Below are 24428 nucleotides of genomic sequence, written 5' to 3' on the forward strand. Positions count from 1 at the left end.
TGACGTCTTGGCGTACTGTAAAGACAACAGCCAATGAGACTTCCACGGCGGCTTCCTCGCATCCGCCTAGAGGAAGTCTGACGCTGTCGGGCAGCTTTTTACGGGCGCTATCTTGTCGTCTGCTCCTGGTAAACACACAGAGGAATTCGAGGTAAGGAAGTTAAGACAAACTAGGAATTCTTTTTGGTTTTCTTCTCTGTCGTAGGGCTTTGAACCGACTGTTCTCTGCATGTAGTTTTGCACTTGGTTGTCTTTCTCGACAACTTTTTGTGCAGCCACTTACCTTCCGAAAACCACCTTAGTCAGTGGCAACTTTGTCACAAGCGCGTTTGTTGAAGTATTTTACTTGATCAAAATAGGATTCTCTTCACAATTTGGCAATTATTCACTTGGAAAGCAACTCTAGTGGTACTAAACCTTGAGATGTCGTCATTGCCCTCCCAGTAAAAGTCAAAGTTTGTGTAGTTGCGGTGAGTAAATGCTTATTGACATGGGTTACAAACACTAAAACAGAAAACTTTATTGATAATGTTGTGTATTTTGACGAGAAAAGTATACTGAAGAGGTCAAATGTTAAAATTAGAATTTTATGTGAATTAACCTGTATGTTATTGAGAAACAGACACTGGTTAATAGCATTTTTGAATCAGAGATGGCATTGTGTATCTCTAAATTTATTTTGAGCTTTTTGACGTCGATTAAAAAAAGAAGACTTTTTTGACATATCAGCTTTTAAGGTATGTATTATTATTATTATTATTATTATTATATTTGTTTGCATAAGGATTTTAACATGCCATATAAGTTAAAAAGAGAAATTACCCTGATTCTGAACTTAATGCTTATTTCATAAATACCACTACTAATATATCACTATATTGCATATTATATGATTGTTGTTATATTATTTTGAAAGCCTGTTATGCTAGAGAAAAATCAAGGGCCAAATCAACGCAAAGGTCAATCCTAAAGAATGTATTTGCATTTCTACCAAAAAATTGTTGACGTGTTAGATATTTTGTATTTTGAGATTAAAATTGTAACAATACAAGAAAAAGTCAAATATTTATTTTAGTCAGCTAACGAGGTTCTTTTGTTTAACTTTTTTCTCCGACGCCATTTGCTGTCTTCTACGGGAGCTTAAGGTAGCAATACCTTCGTTTGCAAAATCAACATTTAATCAACATCATTTCATGTGGCGCTACTTCGATTTACATAATCAACATTCATGGTTTTAAAAAAAAAACAGACAAGGTTATCGATACATTAGTATTATAGTAAAACCTGAAATTTAGCTTACTTGACTCCGTTTGAATGGAGGAATTAAACTTCCATTAAATTACAAATGTTAATTCCACAGAAGACATGACTTGGGCCAGCTGGCAACAGCCCGTCACAAAGTAAAGGCTGATGCGAAAATGGAATTACATGTTTGCAAAATTTCTATGACTACAGCCCTAAACTCAAAGTGTATATTGTGACTCGTGATTTGTTGCAGCAAATATTCTCTTTGTGAAAAATAAAATATCAGGGTTGATGCGGATGTTTTTTTTCTTTTGTTTTTTGCTATCAGGAATACCAAACTAACTATAACTCCTGATACATTGTAGCTTTATTTTTGGTCTTTGGTATGATTAGATTTCGAAAAATATAAACTAATAATGGTAAATATGGAAGCTAGTATATAGAAAATGGATAAATCACTAGCATATTTTGCTTCCAAATGTTATGCGCTGAAAACGTTAGCTTTACAAAGTCTGTTTTGCTCGCGGTATGCGCGTGTTGCATGAGACATACTAAAGATAAATGCATGCACCTGGAGGATGTTGGTTTTTTTTTTCTCCAAGGGAAACAAGGAGTATGTTCATTTATCCACATGGGCAGTGCAGCTTATTAGAACCTAGGCCACAATTTGAGGAATCACAGTATTGGAATTAGCCACCAATAAAGCCAAATAACGGCTCTCGCAGTGAACCTAATTTTTGTGGTTGGTAACTGCAGCTCTAAGCAAAAATACTTCTCTTATATATTTACAATTCCCCTTTGGATTTAGTTTATGATTCCTCTCCAAGTGAGTCCATCTGTTGCTTTAAAGGCTCGATGTCATGTCATAATTGCCGGTTTGGTTGCAGTGTGCCTTATGTCGTTGTCCAGAAGGAATGTTATATTCCCTTGCCCTCTCTTCGCTTGTATCTCTTTGGCTTCTCCACAGCACACAGACCTTTTGAGAAAAAAATTTCCACTTTGCTAAACCTAGCAGTCATTTGTTAGAATTTAGTGGCAGTTCATTCTAACCCCCCCCCCCCCTTGCTTTTCCCTCCCTGTGACTCATGTGGGTGTTGGGCTGAAATAGTTTGGTGTAGTTTTACATTCCTTATATAGCCTCTGCCGAGTGAGTTGCAGCTACAAAGTTTAGGGGGTAGGCTTTGCCAGCAAGATTGAGGTTCTGCTCACTTGCCCGAGCTTTTGCGATTCTCTATAGCTTTCTCCCAGTTTTGGGCTACGGGCCGGCCCGTGAGGACAAGGTAGGTCCAGTAGTGCCGTCCGGGTGACTTAATGCGACAAAGAGCCAGGTACAGAGGTGAGGTTAGTCGTGCAGCTGTAAGCCGGCGGCAAGTGACGCAGCCCTGCGTCTCAAGTTGCGCTCTCCAAATTGCGTTAGTTATTTAGTAGCATGTCAGCCAATGTCCGGGACTAGTTTTGACACAGCTGTTCTTGTCTAATAACGGCGAGGCAGATTATGTGAACCATTTCTAAATGTCAAAAAGAGTTTTCACTTTGCAAGCGGCCCAGTGTTTCACGATTATTACGCGGGTTATCTTTCAATGAAATGTGTTTGCCCTCCACTCCACGTTATATTGAAATTGGAGCTTATTGTTGAATGTCACCGCTGTTCTTTTTATGCAGTCGATTTATGATGATGGTGTGTCTGGTGGCAATTTGTAATATCACGCTCAATATGAGAATGTTCACCTCAGGTCTTGGTAAAAGGGACAGCCAGCTAATGGTCTGTCTGCGCAGGGGCTGCTCTAATATCGTATATGGTATGCTATGTAAACAACTGAGGTCATGTTGCCAAATTCTACAATATCATCAGAATTTGTGTCAAGAACATAAATGTTTGACTTTGATTAAACACAAAAGATGTCAGTCTGTTTTCCTGAAGGACGAGATAAATCATTATCATTATCATTGAGAGGCAGAGGTTTTAGACAATTTAGGTTAAATAGTAGCTCTAAATGACAATTTAATCATCAAAATACTTGTCGATTATTTTGGTCATCGATTAGTTGTCGATTGAACGAAAGTCGATGCTATGGGACACTCTTCATCTGATATTAATCTGCTCAATGCACATCTGGTACGGAACAGGAGTTACGAGCTTTACTCTTTTTAAAATGATATAGAAAATTAACAACCCATCTGACTTTCACTTGGTCCCGTAGTCAACCAAGGAAGTGCCCATCTTTGCTGTGAAATAAAATGCACAGCACCAAAGAACACAAAACCTCGGAGGCCTCAATAAGTATTTTTGCTTCTTTGTCTTTCCCAAAGGCTATGAACGTGTACTCTGTAACCCTCAGCGGCCCAGCGCCATGGGGCTTCAGGCTGCAGGGTGGGAAAGACTTCAGCATGCCCCTCACTGTGTCAAGGGTAAGAATTTTTGGAAGTATTCGCATTCTTATTTCAATGAGATTCTTCGTAATGTCTGGCCCGTCGTGTGCTAAAAACCACATTATCGTCTACAGTCATGTGCTAAAGTCTTAGCTCACCACTATCTACCATATACTATACTATACTGTATGTAGTGGCGTAACTGCTGCACGTTTATCAGGGTGTACTCTCAAGAGCGTTATCTGTGCCGACCCGACCCAAATCAATCATTTCAACTGTTTGTTGACACTGTTCTTGTTAACACTAGCACTGTGGCAGTATGCCAGCTCCTTTGTTGACAAAAGAAGCACTTCCCATTTTTCTATTTACTCTCCTCTTATATAAAGCGTGAATATTTGGCATGCAGCGGGTGTTATTTTGATCGGAGGATGACTATTGTTTGTTTTCAGTCGTCACAAGAACATGCTGTCATTCGTTTGCAAGCTCCTCTTGAGTGAGCGTCTTGCTAATACTGTACTATCGAAGAGCACAGCAGCCACTTTCCAGGCCTTATAAGTGCACAACAGCTTGCTTGCGCTCCCAATTTCTGAGTGGTTGCCAGAAAGCCGAGTGCTTGTGAAGGGACACACACAATGCTCCATTGCATGAGTCACACTATTTTGTAAGTGGGATGCCATTGAGGTGGAACGTCATCAGTCTCGTCGGGACACGTTTCCAATCTGCTCCGCTTGCTGGTTGGCATCACTATCAGAAACACCATCTTTCCCCGGACTCATGACAAGATTGATTCGCTTCTTGCTAAACCAATGAGAAAGATGATTTGTCCGCATTCAAACAAAGATGTAGGGACGCTTAAAGTAATTTCAGTGCAGAAAAGCGCGAGCAATCACCTGCAGGCTTGTAGATGTTCTAAAAAGTGTGAGTCATCAGTAGTTATCTTTGTTAGCCAGTAGTTTTCCAGGGCCTCTGGCTCAGGAGTTATAAAGTGGTGACATGGTTTCTCTCATTTCCTCCCTGGTTTGCTCTCCTCGAGTGGACAGTGAATCACTCGACGTGGACGAAGGATGGTAACGCCTTTACCAAGTCTTCTTCTGGCACTGAATTCAAGTTGGATGAATTCAAGCGGGTGGTGTCAACATTTGTGCTTCTGAGATGAGTATTTGAAGCCAGACAGGGAGTTCAGAAAGAGAAAACAATGAAGCAGACGCGGAGTGACTGGACCGAAGGCTCTGCAAAATGCCGAAAATGATTGAAAGTGTCAGCTCCGACAGATCAATGAGTTGAAATGTTGTTGTTGCAGTAAAGGTGAGATGGCAATTTGTGACTGCACAGATAACTTGTATGCTTAGTTTGCTTGTGTTGTAGTGTGATGGGCCCTTGTTTTGATAATGCCACGCTACTCTATACGTTATGGAGTAAACTTGGAGGTTTCCATGGTTTTTGTGTGCCGCCTTGCTGTCCTTCCCCCTCTTGTTAGTGAGCCCGGGATACTATGCTTTCTCAGCATTCCTTACATTTTTCTTGCATCCACCCCGTCGCGCTGCCAGTAGACAATCCCTGCCTCCTTTTTTGTATTCAATACGTCTCCCACACTCATTTTTTACCATATTGGAACACATATTCTGCACAATAGCAGTTCATATTTTCCTCATTTCTACACGTCTGACTGATTAATGATTGACGGTTGACAGCTTTCCATAATGTAAAATTACTATATTGAATGATTTAAACAACAAACATGAATTGTTTAAGTCCAGCCATCATTTCAAGGCATATATTAAAATAATAACAACTCATTAGTTCATCATTCTTCATTGGTCGAAACTTTCTTTGACAATAGAATTGAAAGAAAAAAACAAACAAACTGCATTATTAGACCATAAATATTAGCTCCGTGTCACACAATAAGAGAAGAATATGGTGCACATTAATCTTTGTCAGGAAAAAGAAAAATACTTGGTTGTGTGACCTTTTATTTTGTTCTTATTAATGGAGGTTCCATTGCACTTTAACAGCTTGGGACCAAGTTGACTCCTCACCTTAAACAATACAAAGCAACACAATGCGCTTGTGCTTCCTACTCAAACACTAAAAGAAAAAAACAAAGGAGAGAGGAAAAGCTAAAAAAAAAAAAAAAAACAACAACCTTCCTCTCCCTTCTTAAATTGTTTTTTCTTTACACCCGAGTCGTCTTCTCACTACACCCTTTGAGTTCCTCTCAGCACTTTTTTGTTCTTGGCCTCATTATTTAAATATGAGTGAAAGCAGTTTCCAGTAAAGATTTATTTATGATGTAGGTTCGACGGTATTTCAGTATCATTTCACAACTATTTCCCTGTAAACTCCTCAAATAAGCAATGTCGATTTCCTGTGAGTGTCTAAGCCAAAATGAGATCATTCCATTTATCATTTAATATATCGCCTAATCCTGGTGAGGGTTACAGGGAAACTCAAGTCTAACCCATCTGACTCAAGGCGGGAGGCAGGATACACAGTGAACTCACCATGATGTCATTTAAATGTTATTTTGACCCATTTAACAGTTTTCTCCTAGAGCTGTTCAAATCACCATCACACACCATTCGTTTACAGACCCTGGAAGTGAATTTGCCACTTTAGAATGCGATCCTGTGGCCAAAGCAATTGGTATCAGGAAAGCAGTAGCACTCAGTCGCTAACTGATAAAGTGAAAAAAATATTAGTTGAGGGTCATGTTTGTGTTTGGCCATCAGCTTGTTGTTAGCAGCCTTTGTGCTGGTTCACGAGGATGGCATAAATTGTTAGAAAATGAACACAAGAGGGCTTTCTCTATTCCCGGGTAGCTTAGTGATTCTCAATGGCAAAAAAGCTATCATTGTCTCAAGCTGACATATTTGTATCGTAGTTTGATTTGGTGATGTTTCAAGATTTTGGGAGGTAGCTATTGTTTTCTCTTGGTAATGTGTAGTCACTAAAGGTTTTTGTGAAACAATTTCGCAAAGCAGCTACCTTCACAAAAATTCTGACATAATCGTCAATACCATTGTGGCTGCTGATGAATGTGATCATTTTCTATCCAGTTTTTGTGGAACCCTTACCAGATGAATTTGTGGAGAAAACTCCACAAAAAAAACCCCTCTAAAATAAACCATCTGGTCAATGTCTGAACTGATGACCATAATCTGATTGGTTTCTGAAGCGCTTTTCTTAAATAGCATATGTCGAGTTACCTCTCAATTTGATTTGACCTTAAGAAAATGGACATTTGGTGAAGTTACTTACATACAGCGCATCCTCCACTTTATTGCTATCCAGAAAATTATCCAATAAAGAAGCATAATATGAAAATTGTATAATTTAATATGAAATTCTGTCCAAGTCAAGTCACAGTTGGGGGCAATGCCTCGGGAGTTTCTGCCCTAGATATTTAACCAGTGTAGTTGTATAAACATTTTGATAAAATGATTTGCATCCTGCTGCGCACCATCTGTTTTTTTGTTGTTGTTTTTTTTGGTTTATCAGTGAACACATGTCCCGTCATCGGAAATCACACGTCTGGAGAAAATTACAGATGATGTCATGCCAGTAAGGACATGTCGCATGTCTCACTTGCGCAGCTGGATGTGTCTGGATTCTTTCACTTTGATTTGGTGTCTGACATGTCAAGCATCTGTTTTTGGATCAGTAGCCTTAAAGCCTCTCTTGTACACTTGTGCAAAAGCAGCCCTGTTGGAGGGCTGAATGAATATTTCACTACCTTCACGGGGGGTGCGTCTCCTGTAACAAAGTTGACTGTGAATTTGATTGCGTTGTGAGCGGTGCAGCGGTGTTTTAAGGTGAGTTAGTGCGAGGTGTTTCCACTGCGCAATGCGGTCTTGTACTGAAAGGTTTGGTTACTCCTTTCTCAGAGGACTATTTATGGATTTGTATCAGCTGCGCTGTGTGAGTGATGTCAGGACAGGCAGCCTCTCGGCCCCCCCAAATAGCTGTGGAAATAATAAAAATGAGCAGGGGCCAAGTTACCCGGCCAATATACCTACAGTTGCAAATAAAAGTGCAGTGTGGAAAGAACAAGCCAAAGGATAGTTTTCAGCATCTGTCAACAGAAGCACTTGAATCGCGTGTTGAAGACCTTACGCCTGGAAAGGCTCCCGAGGCCTTGAAACTTGATCTCTTTGCAAAACACCTTGCTCTTCTGAAAGGCAAAAATGATCCTTGAATAAAAGCCTTACAATAATAACGTCATTTATTTGACGCGAGCAGCTACTTGATCGTTATGGCATTGGTTGTGCATATGTCGCTCCGCTAATTTCAACACGGCGGATCGGCCATGCATGCGTCACGCTTGCATCGTTATTCAAGTTCCTCGCATCTCGTGAGCCACTGTCCAAGTGCAAGTTACATTCTGAAACATGGTTTCCGCTGTCCTTCGCCATATTTACAAACTGCTGGGGAGATAGTGTTTCCGCCCGCCCCCACCTCCCCAACCAACCAAAGCCCTGAGGACAGCAACTTTAGGTGCTGCCTTCTCAAGTGGGGGAACAGCTGCATTCTAAACCTGAGCCAGCAGCACAAGTGTCTGTGTCCATCACTGATTCCGCCATATATGAAAACAACCTTTGCTGACTTTACAGCGTCAATATTTTATTAGCTCAGCAACCGACCAAACTCTAGTCCGGCAACTTTTTAGTTAGTGACATTTGAAATTTTAACATGTTTGTTAATATTTTGAATATCAGCTTTTATGACAATATAATCTGAGCACAAATAAAATGATAAAATAACTGGGCCAATAATATTTGATCAATAATCAGTAAAGATATGCTACACTGAATTTAATCTTGAAAATCATGACATTTACTGTCATGGATCCCAAATTTCTTTTTTTTTTATTTTCAAAATTGTTGATACAAATGTGTGGCAGCTGTGGCTCAGGCAGTAAGGCAGAAACCAGAGGGTTGGCAATTCGAACCCATCTCTGTCCGTGCCACGTGTTGTTGTGTCCTTTGGCAAGACACTTTACACACCTTGCCTCAGGGGACTACAGATGAAAATTAGCCCCTTGGCTAATTCTGGTGCATCTACAGAAATGTTCATTGATGTACCCTGCCACTGTCAAATAAACAAATGAAATAAATAATTGACCCTTCTGTGTCACTGACACTGTCCTTACCGTTAACGAAAATAACCAATATGAAAAACAAGATGATAAACGTGAATCTTTTGAAATGTACAGCTATTTATTTTTTTATTTTTACGTGTAATATTCCAAATATCCACTCTAGACTGTTATGCTTTTTGGGCCAGTTGCTACTTATTTTAGGCATATTATACATTCATTGGGCACAATATTAGGTGATGCAATGAGATCATATGTAGCACAAATGTGACTTTTACAAGCACTTCTCAGCACAGCATAGTGCAGTGCAGTTCCAGACTGCTGTAACCACAACAATAAAGACAACATGCCCTGTTAGTACAAATTGAGCTGTATCCTTACAAGGCAAAATAATACAAAACGTACCTGTACTTGCTCTCTTGGCATTATGCAGGTGGTACCAGCACATTGCAATCTAATAGGTGCTCAGGAATGCACGAGCTATTGAGGGAAAATTGCACTAATGTGGTTTTGATGCGGGGAGTTTTTATGGGTTCAGTCAAGAGGTTTGCATCTGTAACAATTCCGACCAGGGCTTACAGAATATGTTGCTAATGATTTAATCGACATCAAATTACTTTTACAAGCTATTGTGGCAGTAAACGGGGAGGCCAGACTGTGTCTGTCAGCAGGGAACCTCAGTGCTTCAAAAAATGGCACCTCCTTTCAGAATATGTTACAACTGTCAGTCATTGTTATTTCTTTGCCATAGACGATTCCTAAAAGTTTTATTCAAAACTCGACAAGCAGTTTCTTCTTTTTTTAGTCTAGCTCATGACTTCCAGACGAGGCCAATCAAAGGCAATTAAAGTGACGTTTTAACTTCACCGTAAAAGAAGAATTGCCTCAGAGGAAAGCATTCCTTCTTATTTTTAGCCTTAACATGCTTTGATTTAAGTCAGGCAGTCTTTGCGGGGCGCACTGTGGAGCTGTCATGGGTTTACTGACGGCATTACCTCTTTGCTCGCACAAGTGTTTATGTTTAATGTGCAGAATCAAAGCAGCGAGGGTGATAGCTTAGCTGAACATGGCAGAAAACTATTGATTGAACTGCTGAGTCCTCTGAGCTCCCGATGAGCCAACATCTGCAGGGATCCGTGACACCGGCGAGTAATCCTAATGGGGTTTTGCCTTAAATCCTGGTGCAGGCTCTCTTATCTGATGCCACTTTGTACTTCACTTATCAGTGCATTTGACACAGGGATCGTGTTTCATTAAGCCACACGGCCGAGCTGACAGGGGCCTTACTAAACCTGATTTGACGTCTCTCCCCTTTGTATCCGCCGTTTTAGTGGAGACGGCAGGCAGGCCAGGATTATAGATTGTGTCTTTTCCTCCTGTTTGTAACGAGACCTCGTTGACAAAACGTCTGCCCCGAGAGGATGATGTCACCATTTTGTCAGTGAAACTGGTCAGAGACTTACCTGTCTGCATGGAAATAACGACATGGCTGTTCCAGTAAATTATGCCATCACACGAGGCATGTGGTGGCTGTCTGAGGCTTTCAAGGTCTGCTTTCATCATCGGTTGTCACATCTGCGCTGAATCATGGGATGACTGATGACATCACCGTGGCCTTTTCCCCTCATTGTGCTGAGTGAAAGAAATATCGCTCCTGCCTTGTCTGACTGTACATACACACTCCCTGAGTTGCTTATTAGGTGTCATTAGCAACCAGGAAATCACTGTCAGCCCAACATGACTTTTGGATTCATACTTTTTGTTTTTGGCATTCCCCCACGTTGAGCCTGTCATAAAGAAATGAGATAATGGTTTGTAATTTAGGGGTTGTGCTTGCTATTTTCAGATGAAAATCAAAACGCTCATTGAGATGCTTGGATCTGGATGTAGATTTTTTTCTTCCGAGCAGCAGGCTTATTTTCTTTTAAAAATGAAAATATGTCTGTGAACACAGGAGTATTCAAGACAGGACCGTGGGGGGGATGTCACAAGCAAAACAGCAGGGCTTTTGTAGCGTTTTTTTTATTTTTCTGTAAAATATACACTTTGTACAATATTAATGGATTTCACTGAGTCATGGACTTCAAATCTAAAGTCACACAATGCCGTTTACTATTGGAGTGAAGTGAACGTACGTACGTATAGTAACCCTTAGTCTAGGTTAAATATGTGATGTTGACATTCCTCAAAACCTTTTATATCCTCTATTCTCTCTTCCAGCTGACCCCAGGTGGGAAGGCAGCTCAGGCTGGTGTCGGGGTCGGAGACTCGGTCATCTCTATTGATGACCTCAATGCTGAGGACTTGACCCATGTGGAGGCCCAAAACAAGATCAGAGCAGCATCAAAATCACTCACTCTCACTCTTAACAGGCAAGTCATTTTGCAAAGAGATGCAACAAGGAATTAAGATCAAGTGCATAGCACAACTCACTCACCACTACACATTCATATCCACTTAATACTCTTCTGAATATCACTATGCCCTTAAAATGTGTAGTAATATGTAAGATAAACTTACCAATTGCAACATTAAACCCATAGATCAGTCAAAGGTAGACCCAACATGTTGCTTTACAAAGATAAGTGTTTGGTTTGAATTGCAATTAATAGAGAGGTATTCATTTAACAATATGTTGAAAGATGGGTTGCAGTTTGCAAGTCATCGCCAAGTGCATGCAGTGGCAGTTGTCCCACTGAGTCCTGATTAGTAAAGGTACACAGTATATCGATTAATGCACTTTGTTGAAGAGCCCGAGCCAGAAAATGTTTTTGTTTTCAGTCGCTTTAATGAAAAGTATTTGACCTTCATACGAGCAGCACTTAAGAATTGCCCATCTAGATTCTGCCAAGAATTACTGACTGATAGAGTATGTCTTCAGAGTGCCAAGCAAAAAAAAAAAAAAAAAAGATTCAAGGGGTGCTTAATTAAAAAGGGAAAAACACAAGACCACCCAAAGGAAAACAGAGTGTTTTGAGGTTTGCATAAAATGAGAAAGTATTGACTTGTCAAGTCATAAACATGAGCTGGCGTACTGTCAGGAGACTCATTTAGATTTTGTGATCCCCTAAAAGTTCAGAAGCTGTGATCACAGCTGTTGCTCTGCCCCCCACCCCTCACCTCCTCCTCCAAATCTCTCTTTGGGTTTGCCTGCCAACACACTGGGGCTGCTATGTACTGACAAATCTTTCACTATGATTCCCTTTGATTTTCTAGATAGCGGAGCCACAACTTCAAATAGTTTCAGTCTTCCACGCTCGTGCATACAATTCAAACATAGAAGCTATTCCCCCATAGAATCAACAGCAAAAATTGAACAAATCCCTTTGAGGGTCAGAATATCTTTTCATGAATGGATTCAAATAAAATCGCACTGCTGTTAGTTTGTATCGTATCTATGTGTAACAGTGAACCCAGTATGATTGTGAAAATTATATACTTGTATCAGTGTTTGTCTCATTTTAAAAACATCTGAGTTTTCCATGAGCTAAACAATTAATTGATTCGTGAAATGATGTCAAATGATCTCATGGAGCTCAAACTCCTTTTGTTGAGTCTCATGGGTCAAACTCGACTCAAGCAGTCATTCCCCCTAAAAAACACAAATCATCTCCACATATTTTCCTCACCTGTGTTGAATAAAAATCTCAAGACAGCAATGACACATTTTTTCCACAAACAACGCGTGGCTCATCAAACTTTGGTTCAGTTCTGGGACAGCCAGCGTGCTCCAGCATGGTGAACCTCACGTTGATTTGTCGACATGTGGCTATGCTCTGCTGGCTGCTCACTGTATCTGCTGTCATCCAGTCTTTAGCACCTTCTAATCAGGGCTTGGACAGGCCTAACATAAGCGGTTATTCATCCCTCCTTCCTACAGGAAGAAGCCATTGTTTGCATTTGCAGCCCCAGACAATGTTGCAACATGCAAGTTGATTCTTATTGTAACCTTTTAAAGCTTTGTGTCAGTGGTGCTTTGGTGTGAGATAAGAGGTTTGGATGAACTTTGGCACTCCACTTGGTGAAGGCAAGGCAGAAATATGCAAGGTTAAAGTTCAAACTTGTGGAGCATTTAAGTTGAGTGGGTGATGATGTGGACAGCAATGTTTAACATTTTATAATAGAAAATAAATAAAAACATCTATGTATCACTCCTGCTGATATCGACCTTGGTATTGGAGCGTGCGCTAGGATGCAATATTGGTATTGTATCAGAAGTTGTTTAATGGATTTAATGGAGGATTACAGGAATCAAATCATATCTACTTTTGAGAGCCTGAAATTCTGGGAATTTCGACAGTTTTAAGTAGTTAAACCAGGTCTTTAAACAATGAATTGATTATCAAAATTTGACTATTGATTAGTTATCGATTAATCACCGCACTCTTGATACCCACCCACGCCTGTTGGTCTATTTAGTCATTATAGTATATGTTATTATCATCATAACATGAATCATTTTGACTTTGTCATTATATATTCAATTTAAAAACTTTGTGTCATAATTTCGTTGTATTTCTTTTCACAATGAACACAATTGATGTGTTTCGTGTTGGCGCACTGCACGGAAGTTGGACCTAATTTATGTTCCCATGGTTTCTCCACAGAAATGTTAAAGTCGACAGCGAGCAGAAGGTAAGCCTTTATTCGTCTGTCGTTTCCACTCACCACATGTGCAAAAGCACTTTGTTACATACTAAACAGCCTTGATTGAGACTTTCTGTAATTGTTGCTCACATTTGACCTGGTGTCACTTTGGCTTTAAACTAATGTGTTTCGCCCGAGTCACCTGTCAGGTTCTGACAGCGTCCAGAGGCTGCACATTAGCAAAGCATCAGCGCGCGACTGAATCACTTCGCCGGACGGAGCGGCGTAAATGATGCTTTGGAATTTCCTGTCTTTTATTTGTTGCGCAATGCCTTACATTACTCCCCGATACCAGACTGAAAGTGACTGTGACACATTTAGTTTTGCTGTCACGTCTCTTAAGAGCCACTTGGCTTGCTGATTGCAGTTTGAAAAGCACAGTGGTGTCGTGAACTACCTTGTGCTGTTCTCTGTTATTAGAGCAGCAGCAGCTGGGACGTGATACCACAAAGTCAATGCTGCGTTTTAGCGGCTCTCCTTTTCAGTTTGTGTAGAACAGTAATTGCAAAATCTATTTTATGTGTGACAATTTCTCATGTTGAACACTTTCATTGTATCATTTGTACTACACAAATAAACTGCATGGCTCTTGAGCACGTAATCGTTGTGCAGGAAAACGGCTGCAGGCTTTGTGTCAGTCAGTCATTTGTGTGGAGAAGCTATGAGGCTTCAATTAAAGTTCAGTCAAAGAAATGACATTTTTGTGTGCCTCAAACGTCTAACTGCATGTTGTGTGCTGTGCTGCATTGTCTTCCTCTCTCACCACTACGTAGGACCCACGCGCCAAGGCTAGCGTACTGCCAACGTACTCCTTTGCCCCGAGCACCACCATTAACAAGATGGCGAGGCCTTTCTCAGCAGGGGGCGCTAGTGCAGGACCTGTCATAAAGCCCGTGGCCTACTCACCTAAACTTAATACGCCTCGCTCTCAGGGCCGCACCGGTGTGCTGCAACCACAGAACGGGTAGGTGCAGTAAACAACTAACCACCTTGCAGTTCTCGGCAAAATGACCACGATATGTACATCAAGTACTTTTTTTTTTTTCCCCTCTAACCTCGCACCCAATTGCTGCAGACTTTGATCCAAGGCAACTTGTATCTCAGTTAGGTTTTCCCTGTCTTGGCTTTACATGGAACTTATTTCCAGGAATTGGTAAAGAAATGTAACATAAAACACTTTTATGTATCCTCTCTTCACATAAATCTCAACTCCAGTGTGACATTATCAAAAGTTTGCTTTTTGTCAGGCTGTTTTAGTACTTTCTCTAAAAAAAATTTAAAGTCATAAACAATACTTATGGATATGTACTAAATAACTTGGGGCCAACTGAAATTATATCACCCAATAAAACCGCAGCCTAGTCGAAATATTAGAAAGGCACTTGATCCAGTCATGTCCTTAATAGGAATACATTTAACTATAGTTTTTTGCTACTGTGGACCAAATTAACTCATCAATCAATCAATCAATCAATCAATGATGAGATGGATGAATCTCATTCATCAATGATGAGATGGGTGAACCTTTTTGTGTGTTCTGAACTCCTTTTACAATGTCAGTGTTGTATCAAGTAGAATAATACTGCCAAGAGAAGTTCATCCAGGGCTGTGTAGACGATGATCTTCTTTACACCACTATCAACTGTTGTTGATGTTAGTTACTGCAGCTAAGTAGTGGTCTCATTTTGCCTGTACTGCTTCAAGATGAAATTAATCATCAATCAGCTCCACACAATCACAATGCTTCTCGGCAGTCGGTGAATCACTTTTCATGGCCACCCTTAAAGGGACAGTGTGTAGAGTTTTTGCCATCTAGTTGTGAAGTAATAGAATGAACAGCCTAAGTTTAATGTGCAATTACTAGACCTAGAATTATACAAAAAACATGTACATTTATGTCATAGAACATACAATTTGATTTGCACATTATTGAAATGTATAGTGGGGTTTTAAAATGAAATTAAAACATTCTACACAATGTCCCTTTAATTTTTAATGATGTAGAACAAGGCTACAAGTCATGACAGCGTGTCCTTGGTGACCCCTGACTAGTTGCAATAATTTGGGTCATAGTAATGCGACTTCAGCCACCAGTGGCAGATGTGCCGTGACGCTCCGTGTTAGCAGCCGTACACCACTTTAGAACCTTGGTGCTGGATTATTTAAGTAGTCTGTCTCACTGGATTGCTCCTCATAGTTGAAGTGTGGCGGAATTGCATTCCTGCGGCATTGGCGCATAACGATAACAACGTGACTAGTTTTGATGAAGACGTCACCGGATCTGCCTAAACTCGAACCGTCCTGTTATTCAAACATGTTCACTTTGTGTATCGAGCACTCAGTTGCTGTTCCAGACAGAATCACAGCACAAGATGACAACATGAGAGTGACTGCGGCACTGCAGAAATCCTGTGTTTGGGCCAGCGCCAAAGCCATTTACATAACTCTGGAAAAGCATTTGCCTACGTGGCCGAGTGGATCGGAATGACGAATGTTTTTGTGCCAAATCATTAAGGCTCAGTGTAACAATAGGTAGGCCTGACAGCCGCACAATGCCGTCTTTCTCTCACAGAGCGCACTGACAATAAAAGCATGCCTCTGCTTAACTCTTTGCATGTTTGCTCGCTTTCTGATGATGGTTGTGGTTGTGCACAAGCTCGCTTTTACCCCACTCCCTCAAAATGCCACTCTGACAACAATTTCTTTTCTCTTTTTGTTTTTTCCTCATTTCTCTTGACTGTGCAGATGGAGATTCTTGAAAAGTTAGTGCATTTTCTTCTTTCTCTCTTCCTTGTTTAAAATCATGACATATACACATTGGCCACAATATTAGTTATGCATGACATCCAATACAAAACTTCTGCCGTTTCAAATATAAAAATTGCTTAGTTTTGATGCTGTCACAGAGGTATTACTTTCAAAAATATGTTTATTCATGTGGCTATTTTTGCTGTTTGATGAAATATTAAGATTGTGCTCAGTATTGTGCAATACCAAGTGTGATATGATGAAAAAGAAACTAAATAGTAAAACAGAAAAAATATCACATTCTTATGAGACTAAATTCGTAATAGTCATAATGTTCTGAGAATAATGTTGTAATGTATGCAATGTATAATAAGAAAAAAGTTTTCATAGCATATTATGAGCGTTTTAAGTGTCGAAAATTCTCACACTAACAAATGCAGCAGTCTGAACCCAACTAGATTCCCTTAATGTCTCTTTATTAAATTACAGCATTATTTTACAAAATTACAACTTTACCCTCCATTATTTTTTACATTATGCTTCTAATTCCCATGCTCGTAAATGCTTTTGTAAGACTGATTTCATTGCAGATTTTTTTTGTTTATTTTTTTAAACGTTTGTAATACAACTTTTTCAGGGCAACTACAATAATGAGCATATTGATAAAATAATGTTTCTTCAACAGTGTAGCAACCAAACTAATCTTCTAATCTCTATAATCCTTTGAAATGGCAGAAGTAATTTTACTGGAACTCATTAGAATTGTGTAGGTGTCCCTAATGCTATTGCTGACTGAGTTATTATAGATTTTCAGTCTTCACCAAGAATATATACATACATCCCTGTGTTTTTTCCCCCTGCTGATTCATCATTGCAGCGTTTCCCAACCTCTAGTGAGCCAAGGCACCCAAAGTATGAAAACTGAAACTAAAAGTGAAGCGCTCTTCCCGATTAACGTACATGTGTACGGCTGGGAAGCTATGACTTGTGCTGTTGTCTTCATTTCAGCGGGTAGTTACTAAGGTTTAAGGTTGTCCCTTTACTCCATTGCCTTAGATAGAGGTACAAAAATATATTTATTTTTTGAGAAATGAAGTGAAATTGGATATTTTCCCAATAATGATCTGTCATGGCACAGTATGGTCCCACGGCGCCTAGTTTGGGAATCACTCATGAACATTTTGGACAGTCTCCTACTTTCTCCCCACTATGATACTTTTTATGCGCTCTCGGAGAGTGTGAGAATTGTTTCTCAACACCATATTACTGCCATCATCATTGCTATCTGTCCACTGTTAATCAATTTCCTTTTTTTGGTTTGTTCTGTAGGGTTGAACCTAACTTCTTTGATATGTGCCAGTCATCCAAGTAAGGGGCCTGTGCATGCCAATTGTTTTCTTAGTGTGAGTGTGTCTTTAAACCAGGCTAGATTTATATTGAAGGAAGTTAGTCGGGTCAGATACGTTTGAATTAAAAGCCTTTTGGGCCACATTCCCAACATTCCTATGAGTTGACGCATGATCGGTGCCGGATGGATGACCTTGGTTCAAGATGACCTGATTTTGTGGTATTTGTGAATAGGCTGTTTGGAGTTTTGACGGGTTTGTTTAATGATGTCCACTGACTGTGTGCCGCCGGTTATGCTTATGTTAGCCACGACGTTAAGATGGAGAACAAGCCCTGTTTTATCCCCAACGACCGCAGCAAAAAGAGGTTGATCCAGGACACCGAGGATTGGCAGCCTCGCACTGGTACTACCCAGTCACGCTCCTTCCGCATCCTGGCCCAGCTCACTGGCACTGACTTCAGTAAGTCCGGGAGCAGGCCTGGCATGTCTACATTGAATAGTGATGGACTACTCGTTTGAGCGTTTAACTGAGTATATTGTGAGTAGATTGTGTTGGCACTCAGTGAGAGCAAACTAAAACGGAACAATAGATTTGGTTCCATGCCTGGAAAACGGGAGCCAATTAACAGCTATGCACACTGCGTTTTTGATATTGTCACTCTCGGATTATCCCCCATATTACTGTCAAATACTCTAGTACTGAAATACTCAAGTACTCCAATATTTGGTATCATGCTTGAAACTTTGAAAATGTTTTGAAATTATTTTTAATGTAAACTTCCACTGTCTATCGCTATTTGTAGACACATTATTGTGATCTTGTCTGTTTTTCCAAATTAAGATTTTATTTCTTTACAGCATAAAAAAAACAGTCTCTTTAAAAGCTAATCTAAAATAGATCTTTTTTCCACATTCTTAAGGATCTGAACAACCTTGAAAGATCATTTAATCCCACAGTACATCAATTTGCCTTTAGAGAGTGTAAGGACCCTGCATTCTCTTGAACCTAAGCTTGTAATAAAACAAGTAAAGTAGACTTCTTGTTTCTCATCGATGTAGAGTGCACTCTGAGTTCTTTTCAGACTTGCACTAAGTTGCCTACATTCTGCACTGTTGGCTAAGCTTTGTCTTTGACCGGCACCATAGAAAGAATTAAGCCTTTCTGGCCGGTTAACTTTGAACGCATTCCATGCAAATTGTCTAGCTAATTGTTGCATTGATATTGAAAGTGTGCACAGCACTACCTTTGTCCTTTTAATGATTTTTGTCACAGTAGTCATTGTAATAGTTAAACAGCAACTGTTTAGACAGATATACTCATGCATGACACAATTGAGACAGGCCATTACAATTTGGTGCAGTTCTGTACCTCACTGAGTGACAGTCTCGTGATTTGGGCTCTTTATAAACATAGCCAACCCCAATCTAAGTGGCCCAAGTCTTAAGCACAATGCAAGCTATCATATCAAACGCTGGAGTCCGACTTGACATGAGGAACCTAGTAATTCCCACGAACAGCAGCATCCTATTTACTATTGACTCATCCTTTTTTTTTTTTTTCCAGTAGTAGGTGTGTGTGTGTCACTTTTACTAAAGTGCGTGTGTGTGTGTGTTTCCCGGATCTCGCAGTGCAGGACCCGGATGATGAAACCATGAAGAGGGCCAGGTAAAGCCTGGGTGTGGTTCATAGTGGTTGAGCATTTCTTTAATTGTAGACTAGTTTAGTAGGCACCTTTCTGCATGTGTGCAGGCTTTCACTTTGACTTTTTTTTATAGGACCAACAGCATCAATTTGTAATTGATTGTGCATGAGAATTAAATCTGCAGCCCATCTAGTGTATTTGTACATTTCACCCATCTTGTCTCCTTCTTACTTCTTCTCATATGAGATATCTGCTTCTGTCCATCTGTTCCTCTCTTCCTTGCGAGCAGGGAAAAGTTCCTCTCTGAGATTCAGAGCCCCCGCTATACCCGCCTGAGAGATTGTCACCACGACAGGTCGGCTCGCGCCCTAAATATCAAATCCTGAACGACACGACAAGCCGAGCTTGCTAGACATAGCCGCACCTCCAAGACGACAAAGACGACAAAGATAGCCAACCATCGGTGGCAGATAACTTTAAGACACAGGCAGGGTGGTCAGTGGTGGTGGTGGTGGTGGGGGGGGGCATAACTAGACATAACTTAGCCAGCATAAAGTTTAAAGTGGAGCGTTGCAAACTGAGCCAAGTGTGAAGATCAGTCAATCTGACTGAGCTAGCTGGGAGGAACTTGTGGGGGGGGGGGGTCTTTGAGTGGGAAGTAGCGTACCTGTTTGATTCACTCCCACATTCACTCTTGTTACTTCTCACTGAGTTTTCATTTCTGATCATCTCGTCTTGTATGTGTCTCTAAACATTAAGAACAAAACCACAAAGCTGTATCTGACTCCCCCCCCCCCCCCCCTCTTTGCTGTCATGAGAAATACAAAACATCTAACAAAAACATCATCTTGCAGTTCTCTTATTTCTTGTTTTGCCTTTCTTTCAAGTTTCCATCTTTCTTTATGCAAACTGACATCTTTGCATCTCATTTGTTGGTGTTGAGTGCAGCCTCCCGGTGAGCTCACCTGGTCCAGGCTTGACTTGATAGGGCGTCTGTTCACACTTCACTTTTATTGCCTCATTGAGAAAATACTTGTGCAATTACTCATGAAAACTCAAACAAACATGCAAGAACATGCGTCATCGAACAACATCTTGGTAAGAAACCGCAACTTGTAGTCTAACATTAACTTTCAAGCCATAAATAAAGAAGTGGAATATAAAAGCTGGTAATGTTCCAAATCGATTTAAATCCGTTTAATTTGTTCAGTTGAAAGTGTTTGCTAACCGCCTAAATAAAATACTGTATTCAGGGACTGTAAAGTGCACCAAATTATAAGGCACGATATCTTTGCAAAGCTACATTTTCATACATAAAGCGCACCGAATTTGCACATTTGTGTGTTAAAGAGTTCATTCTGTTTATTTGATAGTGTAGCGGCAACTTTACCTTTGTCAAACATCAGCAGGGCATGAATTACTGACTCGATCCTTCTGCCGACGATCTTTGTATAATTCAACATTGACAACAACAAAGAACAATGCTGTTGTAATTGAACGAACAAAAGGCTTGTTGTTACAATTTTCTCAATTCCACTTCGGAAATGTATTTGTATGAAAAGAAATATGCAGAAGGAATGGAGCAGGCCTTAAACACGCGGTCTATTTCGGAAAGTGTTGTTTGTCAACCGACATCACTTTTTGCCTGGAAGATGACGCACATTGTCTCTCTCTGTGGAAAAAGAAAATAGAAAGCCTTTCTGTTCTCTCCCGTATATTCAAACAGCGCTGGAGTCAACACTTCCCTTTGGGGACGGGCCCCAAAATAAGAAGAACTGAGCTCAATGAGAAAATCACAGGTGTAAAAAATGAACTGCAAATGTCAAGGTGTCCATGGCTTGTTACTTTGCAGCTGCAACCCCCCTCGGCCCTTATGTTGAAAGCGGTGAAAATGTCAAGAAAACATGCTCCAGGCCAATCCAGCTGGGAATAGACACGGTTGAGGATGCACCTGTACGCTTCAGTAGCGTGAGGAGCAGGCAAACAACAACAACACAGCTCAGAGGATCCGCCGCTGCTCGTCTGCTGATGGAAGAAACGGACGTTCATTGGGCTCAGTGAGAGAGAGCGGAGGGTAGCTGATTGTGGGTCAGCCAGTCAAACCCATTTCAGATGCTTTCTTTTATTTGACCCCGAGTTCGACTATATCGTCTTAGCTGTGTTCCATTTACTTTCCATTCCGGCAACAGACCTACTAGTCACGTGCTTGCAATAGCAGAGGGATTCATTTTTATTCCGTGTCGTTTTGGTTACATCCGTCAATTAATTGTCGGGCACACTGAGACACCATGCCGGTGGCGATCGAGGTTGAAGAGCAAAGTTGATGCATGGTAATCATTTGCCATATTCTTTTCTTTGTAATTGAGCTGCAATTTCATCATCTCACAACGGCTGATTGCGGATGGCACTGTTGATGTTGTAAACACGATCGTTGCTTAAGGCGATGTTTTACAATTTTCCCCCAGAATGACGCATCTCCAGAGCACGCTGTCTTCACTTACAACTTGTTTTGTAAGATTTATTTGAACATTTTCTGAATATAGTGGGGCTCGCTGTGGGTAACAAAACTTTTAGAAGCAGAAACAAGTCCTCATTTCCTCAGCTATGCACACGCGGGCTGGAAGCCAAATTCATCTGAATTCTAAATCTGACAAAACAGCACAAAACATATCTGATGAGTTTCTCATTTGTGAACTTTGAGTCACGAAAAGCATTTGAAGTGTTTGAAAGATATTGCTGTTATTCTTCACATACAGTAATCCCTCGTTTATCACAGATAATTGGTTCCAAGACTACCTGCGATATGTGAAAATCCGCAAAGTAGTCACGCTCTCATTTTTAACATACCATTTTTTTTGTGTGTCAATAAGTGTATGTTAAACCATATAAGGGCATTATGTTATCATGAGAACATTAAATAATAGTTTCAAACATGTAAATACTATATTACTACGTAATATGAATGACATACAGAAAATAATGTATAAATAATATAAATATGATACATGTGTGTGGGTGTGTGACATACTATGTAGATGTACCTTAAGTATACATACCATAAATATGTTGAGCCATCGGACTGTTCATACTTAATGTTTAGGTCATACACACTAAAGGTAATATGAGGCAACCGTGCCTGTTGCTATCAACACAAACATGACATGTTTTGTTATTGCGAGCTATGTACTTTTTTTTTTTTTTTTTTTTTCCCCCCCCCCCCCTCTAATTAGTCATTTTCTCTCTACAGCGTTGAGCCAAATCCATCACCTGCCAAGGCCCAGACAGCTAATAAACCAGATGGTGAGTTTGTCCTCCTGCTCCTGCTGATGCATTAAAGCAGCATGTAGGATGTGCTAATACATTTTTATTAAATGTTAATGTATAAATGATCAACAACTGCATTCAAGTGTCAACAGACATCTGGAGAGCGACCCCCCCCGACTTCAAATTTGGAGGAAGTCACAGCGTATTGTAGTTACTTTACCCAAAACAAATTACACCAATTGCTTGTTTCCCCCCAAACGCAGGATCCAAGACGGCATCAGCGGCCGCGGGTGTCTCTGCTCCTTCCTCGCGACCTCCGTGGGTCACCGACCCTAATTTCGCCGACCGTTTTCGTCCGGACAAAACGAGCACGGTGGTGACGCACCACCAGCAGCCAGTTCAGCCCACGCCGATGGAGAATCGCAGCTCCATCCTGCAGGCGGCGCAGCAGGCGCCCCAAAGCAGCGAGAGGACCCCGGTGTGCGGCGCCTGCAACAAAATCATCAGGTGAGAATCTGAACTAAGCATAAATATCTGAACTCGGGGTAAACGTTCCAAAAAGTGAAGCACATAGATTTATCATGTTCCTTTCATAAAATTTACGTGACTGAATGAAAACACACAAAGGTTTTTACTTCATTGAACGCTGTTTGCCATGAAAACTAACATTTTTCACACACATCAGACCTGGCAAATTTTTTTTTTTTTTTTTTTTTTTAACAATAGAATTGTTAAAGGCTCACTAACGCATGTATTTGCTCTCAATGGCTATACGTTTATTTGATAAATATCCACCCAGTTGAAGTGACTGCTGCGCCATGTTGTGTTCTTCAGGGGTCGCTACCTAGTTGCGCTGGGACGCTCGTGGCACCCCGAGGAGTTCACGTGTTCACAGTGCAAGGTTGTCCTGGAGGAGGGGGGCTTCTTTGAGGAGAGAGGTGCCGTCTTCTGTACCAAGTGCCACGATAACCGCTACGCACCCAACTGTGCAAAGTGCAAAAAGAAGATCACTGGGGTAAGAGGATGACTCTGACGAGAGTAAACATCCGAGTTCGTCCGCTGTTTTAAACAGGACTTAATGGATGTAAATGCATGCTGTAGCCGAGGTGAAAATAAAACATTTACAAGCTTTTCTCGTTTCATCAGGAAATCATGCATGCCCTGAAGATGACCTACCACGTTCAGTGTTTTAAGTGTGCAGCCTGCAAGACTCCTATCAGGAATCAAGCCTTTTACATGGAGGAGGGAGAGCCTTATTGCGAGAGAGGTGACAACTCACACTCATTAAAGCAACAAAGTCGACAGACGCTATGGGAAGGGTTGCCGTGAGCGTTTCATTTGTTCGTAGCATGTCTGGAAACGTGACCACACTGGCAAATGCACACTCCATTCTGATTTATCTTCCCAAGTAGAGAGATAATACATGACATTCCCTTTATCAAAGCACAATGTGAAAGGGCCACGCTGAAAAGAAAAATCTTTACTATTTGAGTCAAATGGGTGAGACAAAAGAAAGCTGCAAGTGCAATTTTTACAATAGCATTTTTTTAGGTCGATCATATTGGAAGCTCGGGCTGTTGAAGGTTTTACTTATTTTACTCGCCCCGTCAAATTATACCAATTTGAAACAAAACTAATTCAACTCTATTTTGGAAGGAATTTAACGTAGTGCCTCACGTGTCGAACGGCTGGTATAACTCTGGATGCCGGTCAGCCAGGTGCTTGGCCAGATTTATTCGGTTCCCACCAGGAGCCGAAGTAGACATTAAAAGTCACATTTTTCCATAACACGGTTTTTAAGATCTCTGTTTTTTCAGATTACGAGAAAATGTTTGGTACCAAATGTCACGGCTGTGACTTTAAGATCGACGCCGGGGATCGCTTCCTGGAGGCGCTGGGCTACAGCTGGCACGATACGTGCTTCGTCTGTGCTGTGAGTGTCCTTTTCTCACGTCTTCTCCTCTCGCTGCTAATTTTCCTCTGTGATTCCCTATATTGTAACACATTCAGTTCAGTGAGGTACAAGGGCCGAACATTTTTCCTTTTCGCTTGCTCTAAAGTTTTT

The 24428-nt window shown here is 40.8% G+C and overlaps 1 protein-coding gene across 6 annotated transcripts in view; it reads left to right on the plus strand.

Annotated features, from left to right (window-relative positions):
• pdlim7 (PDZ and LIM domain 7) overlaps positions 1–24428 on the plus strand; it is a 27666-nt gene continuing 3238 nt past the window's right edge. Inside the window, exons 1-13 of one of the 6 annotated variants that reach the window (XM_085904202.1) lie at positions 1–151; positions 3556–3654; positions 10934–11085; positions 13321–13348; positions 16106–16122; positions 17438–17476; positions 17762–17916; positions 19086–19122; positions 22347–22399; positions 22627–22870; positions 23198–23378; positions 23510–23630; positions 24181–24296. In XM_085904202.1, coding sequence (XP_085760328.1) covers positions 3559–3654; positions 10934–11085; positions 13321–13348; positions 16106–16122; positions 17438–17476; positions 17762–17916; positions 19086–19122; positions 22347–22399; positions 22627–22870; positions 23198–23378; positions 23510–23630; positions 24181–24296 — 1239 coding nt within the window. In that variant the 5' untranslated portion in view covers positions 1–151; positions 3556–3558. The other 5 variants (XM_085904221.1, XM_085904211.1, XM_085904232.1 and 2 more) reach the window with 5 other exon arrangements.

The sequence above is a fragment of the Syngnathus leptorhynchus genome, chromosome 2 (genome assembly GCF_054491065.1).
Source record: "Syngnathus leptorhynchus isolate UIUO chromosome 2, UIUO_Slep, whole genome shotgun sequence".
NCBI classification, from domain to species: Eukaryota; Metazoa; Chordata; class Actinopteri; order Syngnathiformes; family Syngnathidae; genus Syngnathus; species Syngnathus leptorhynchus.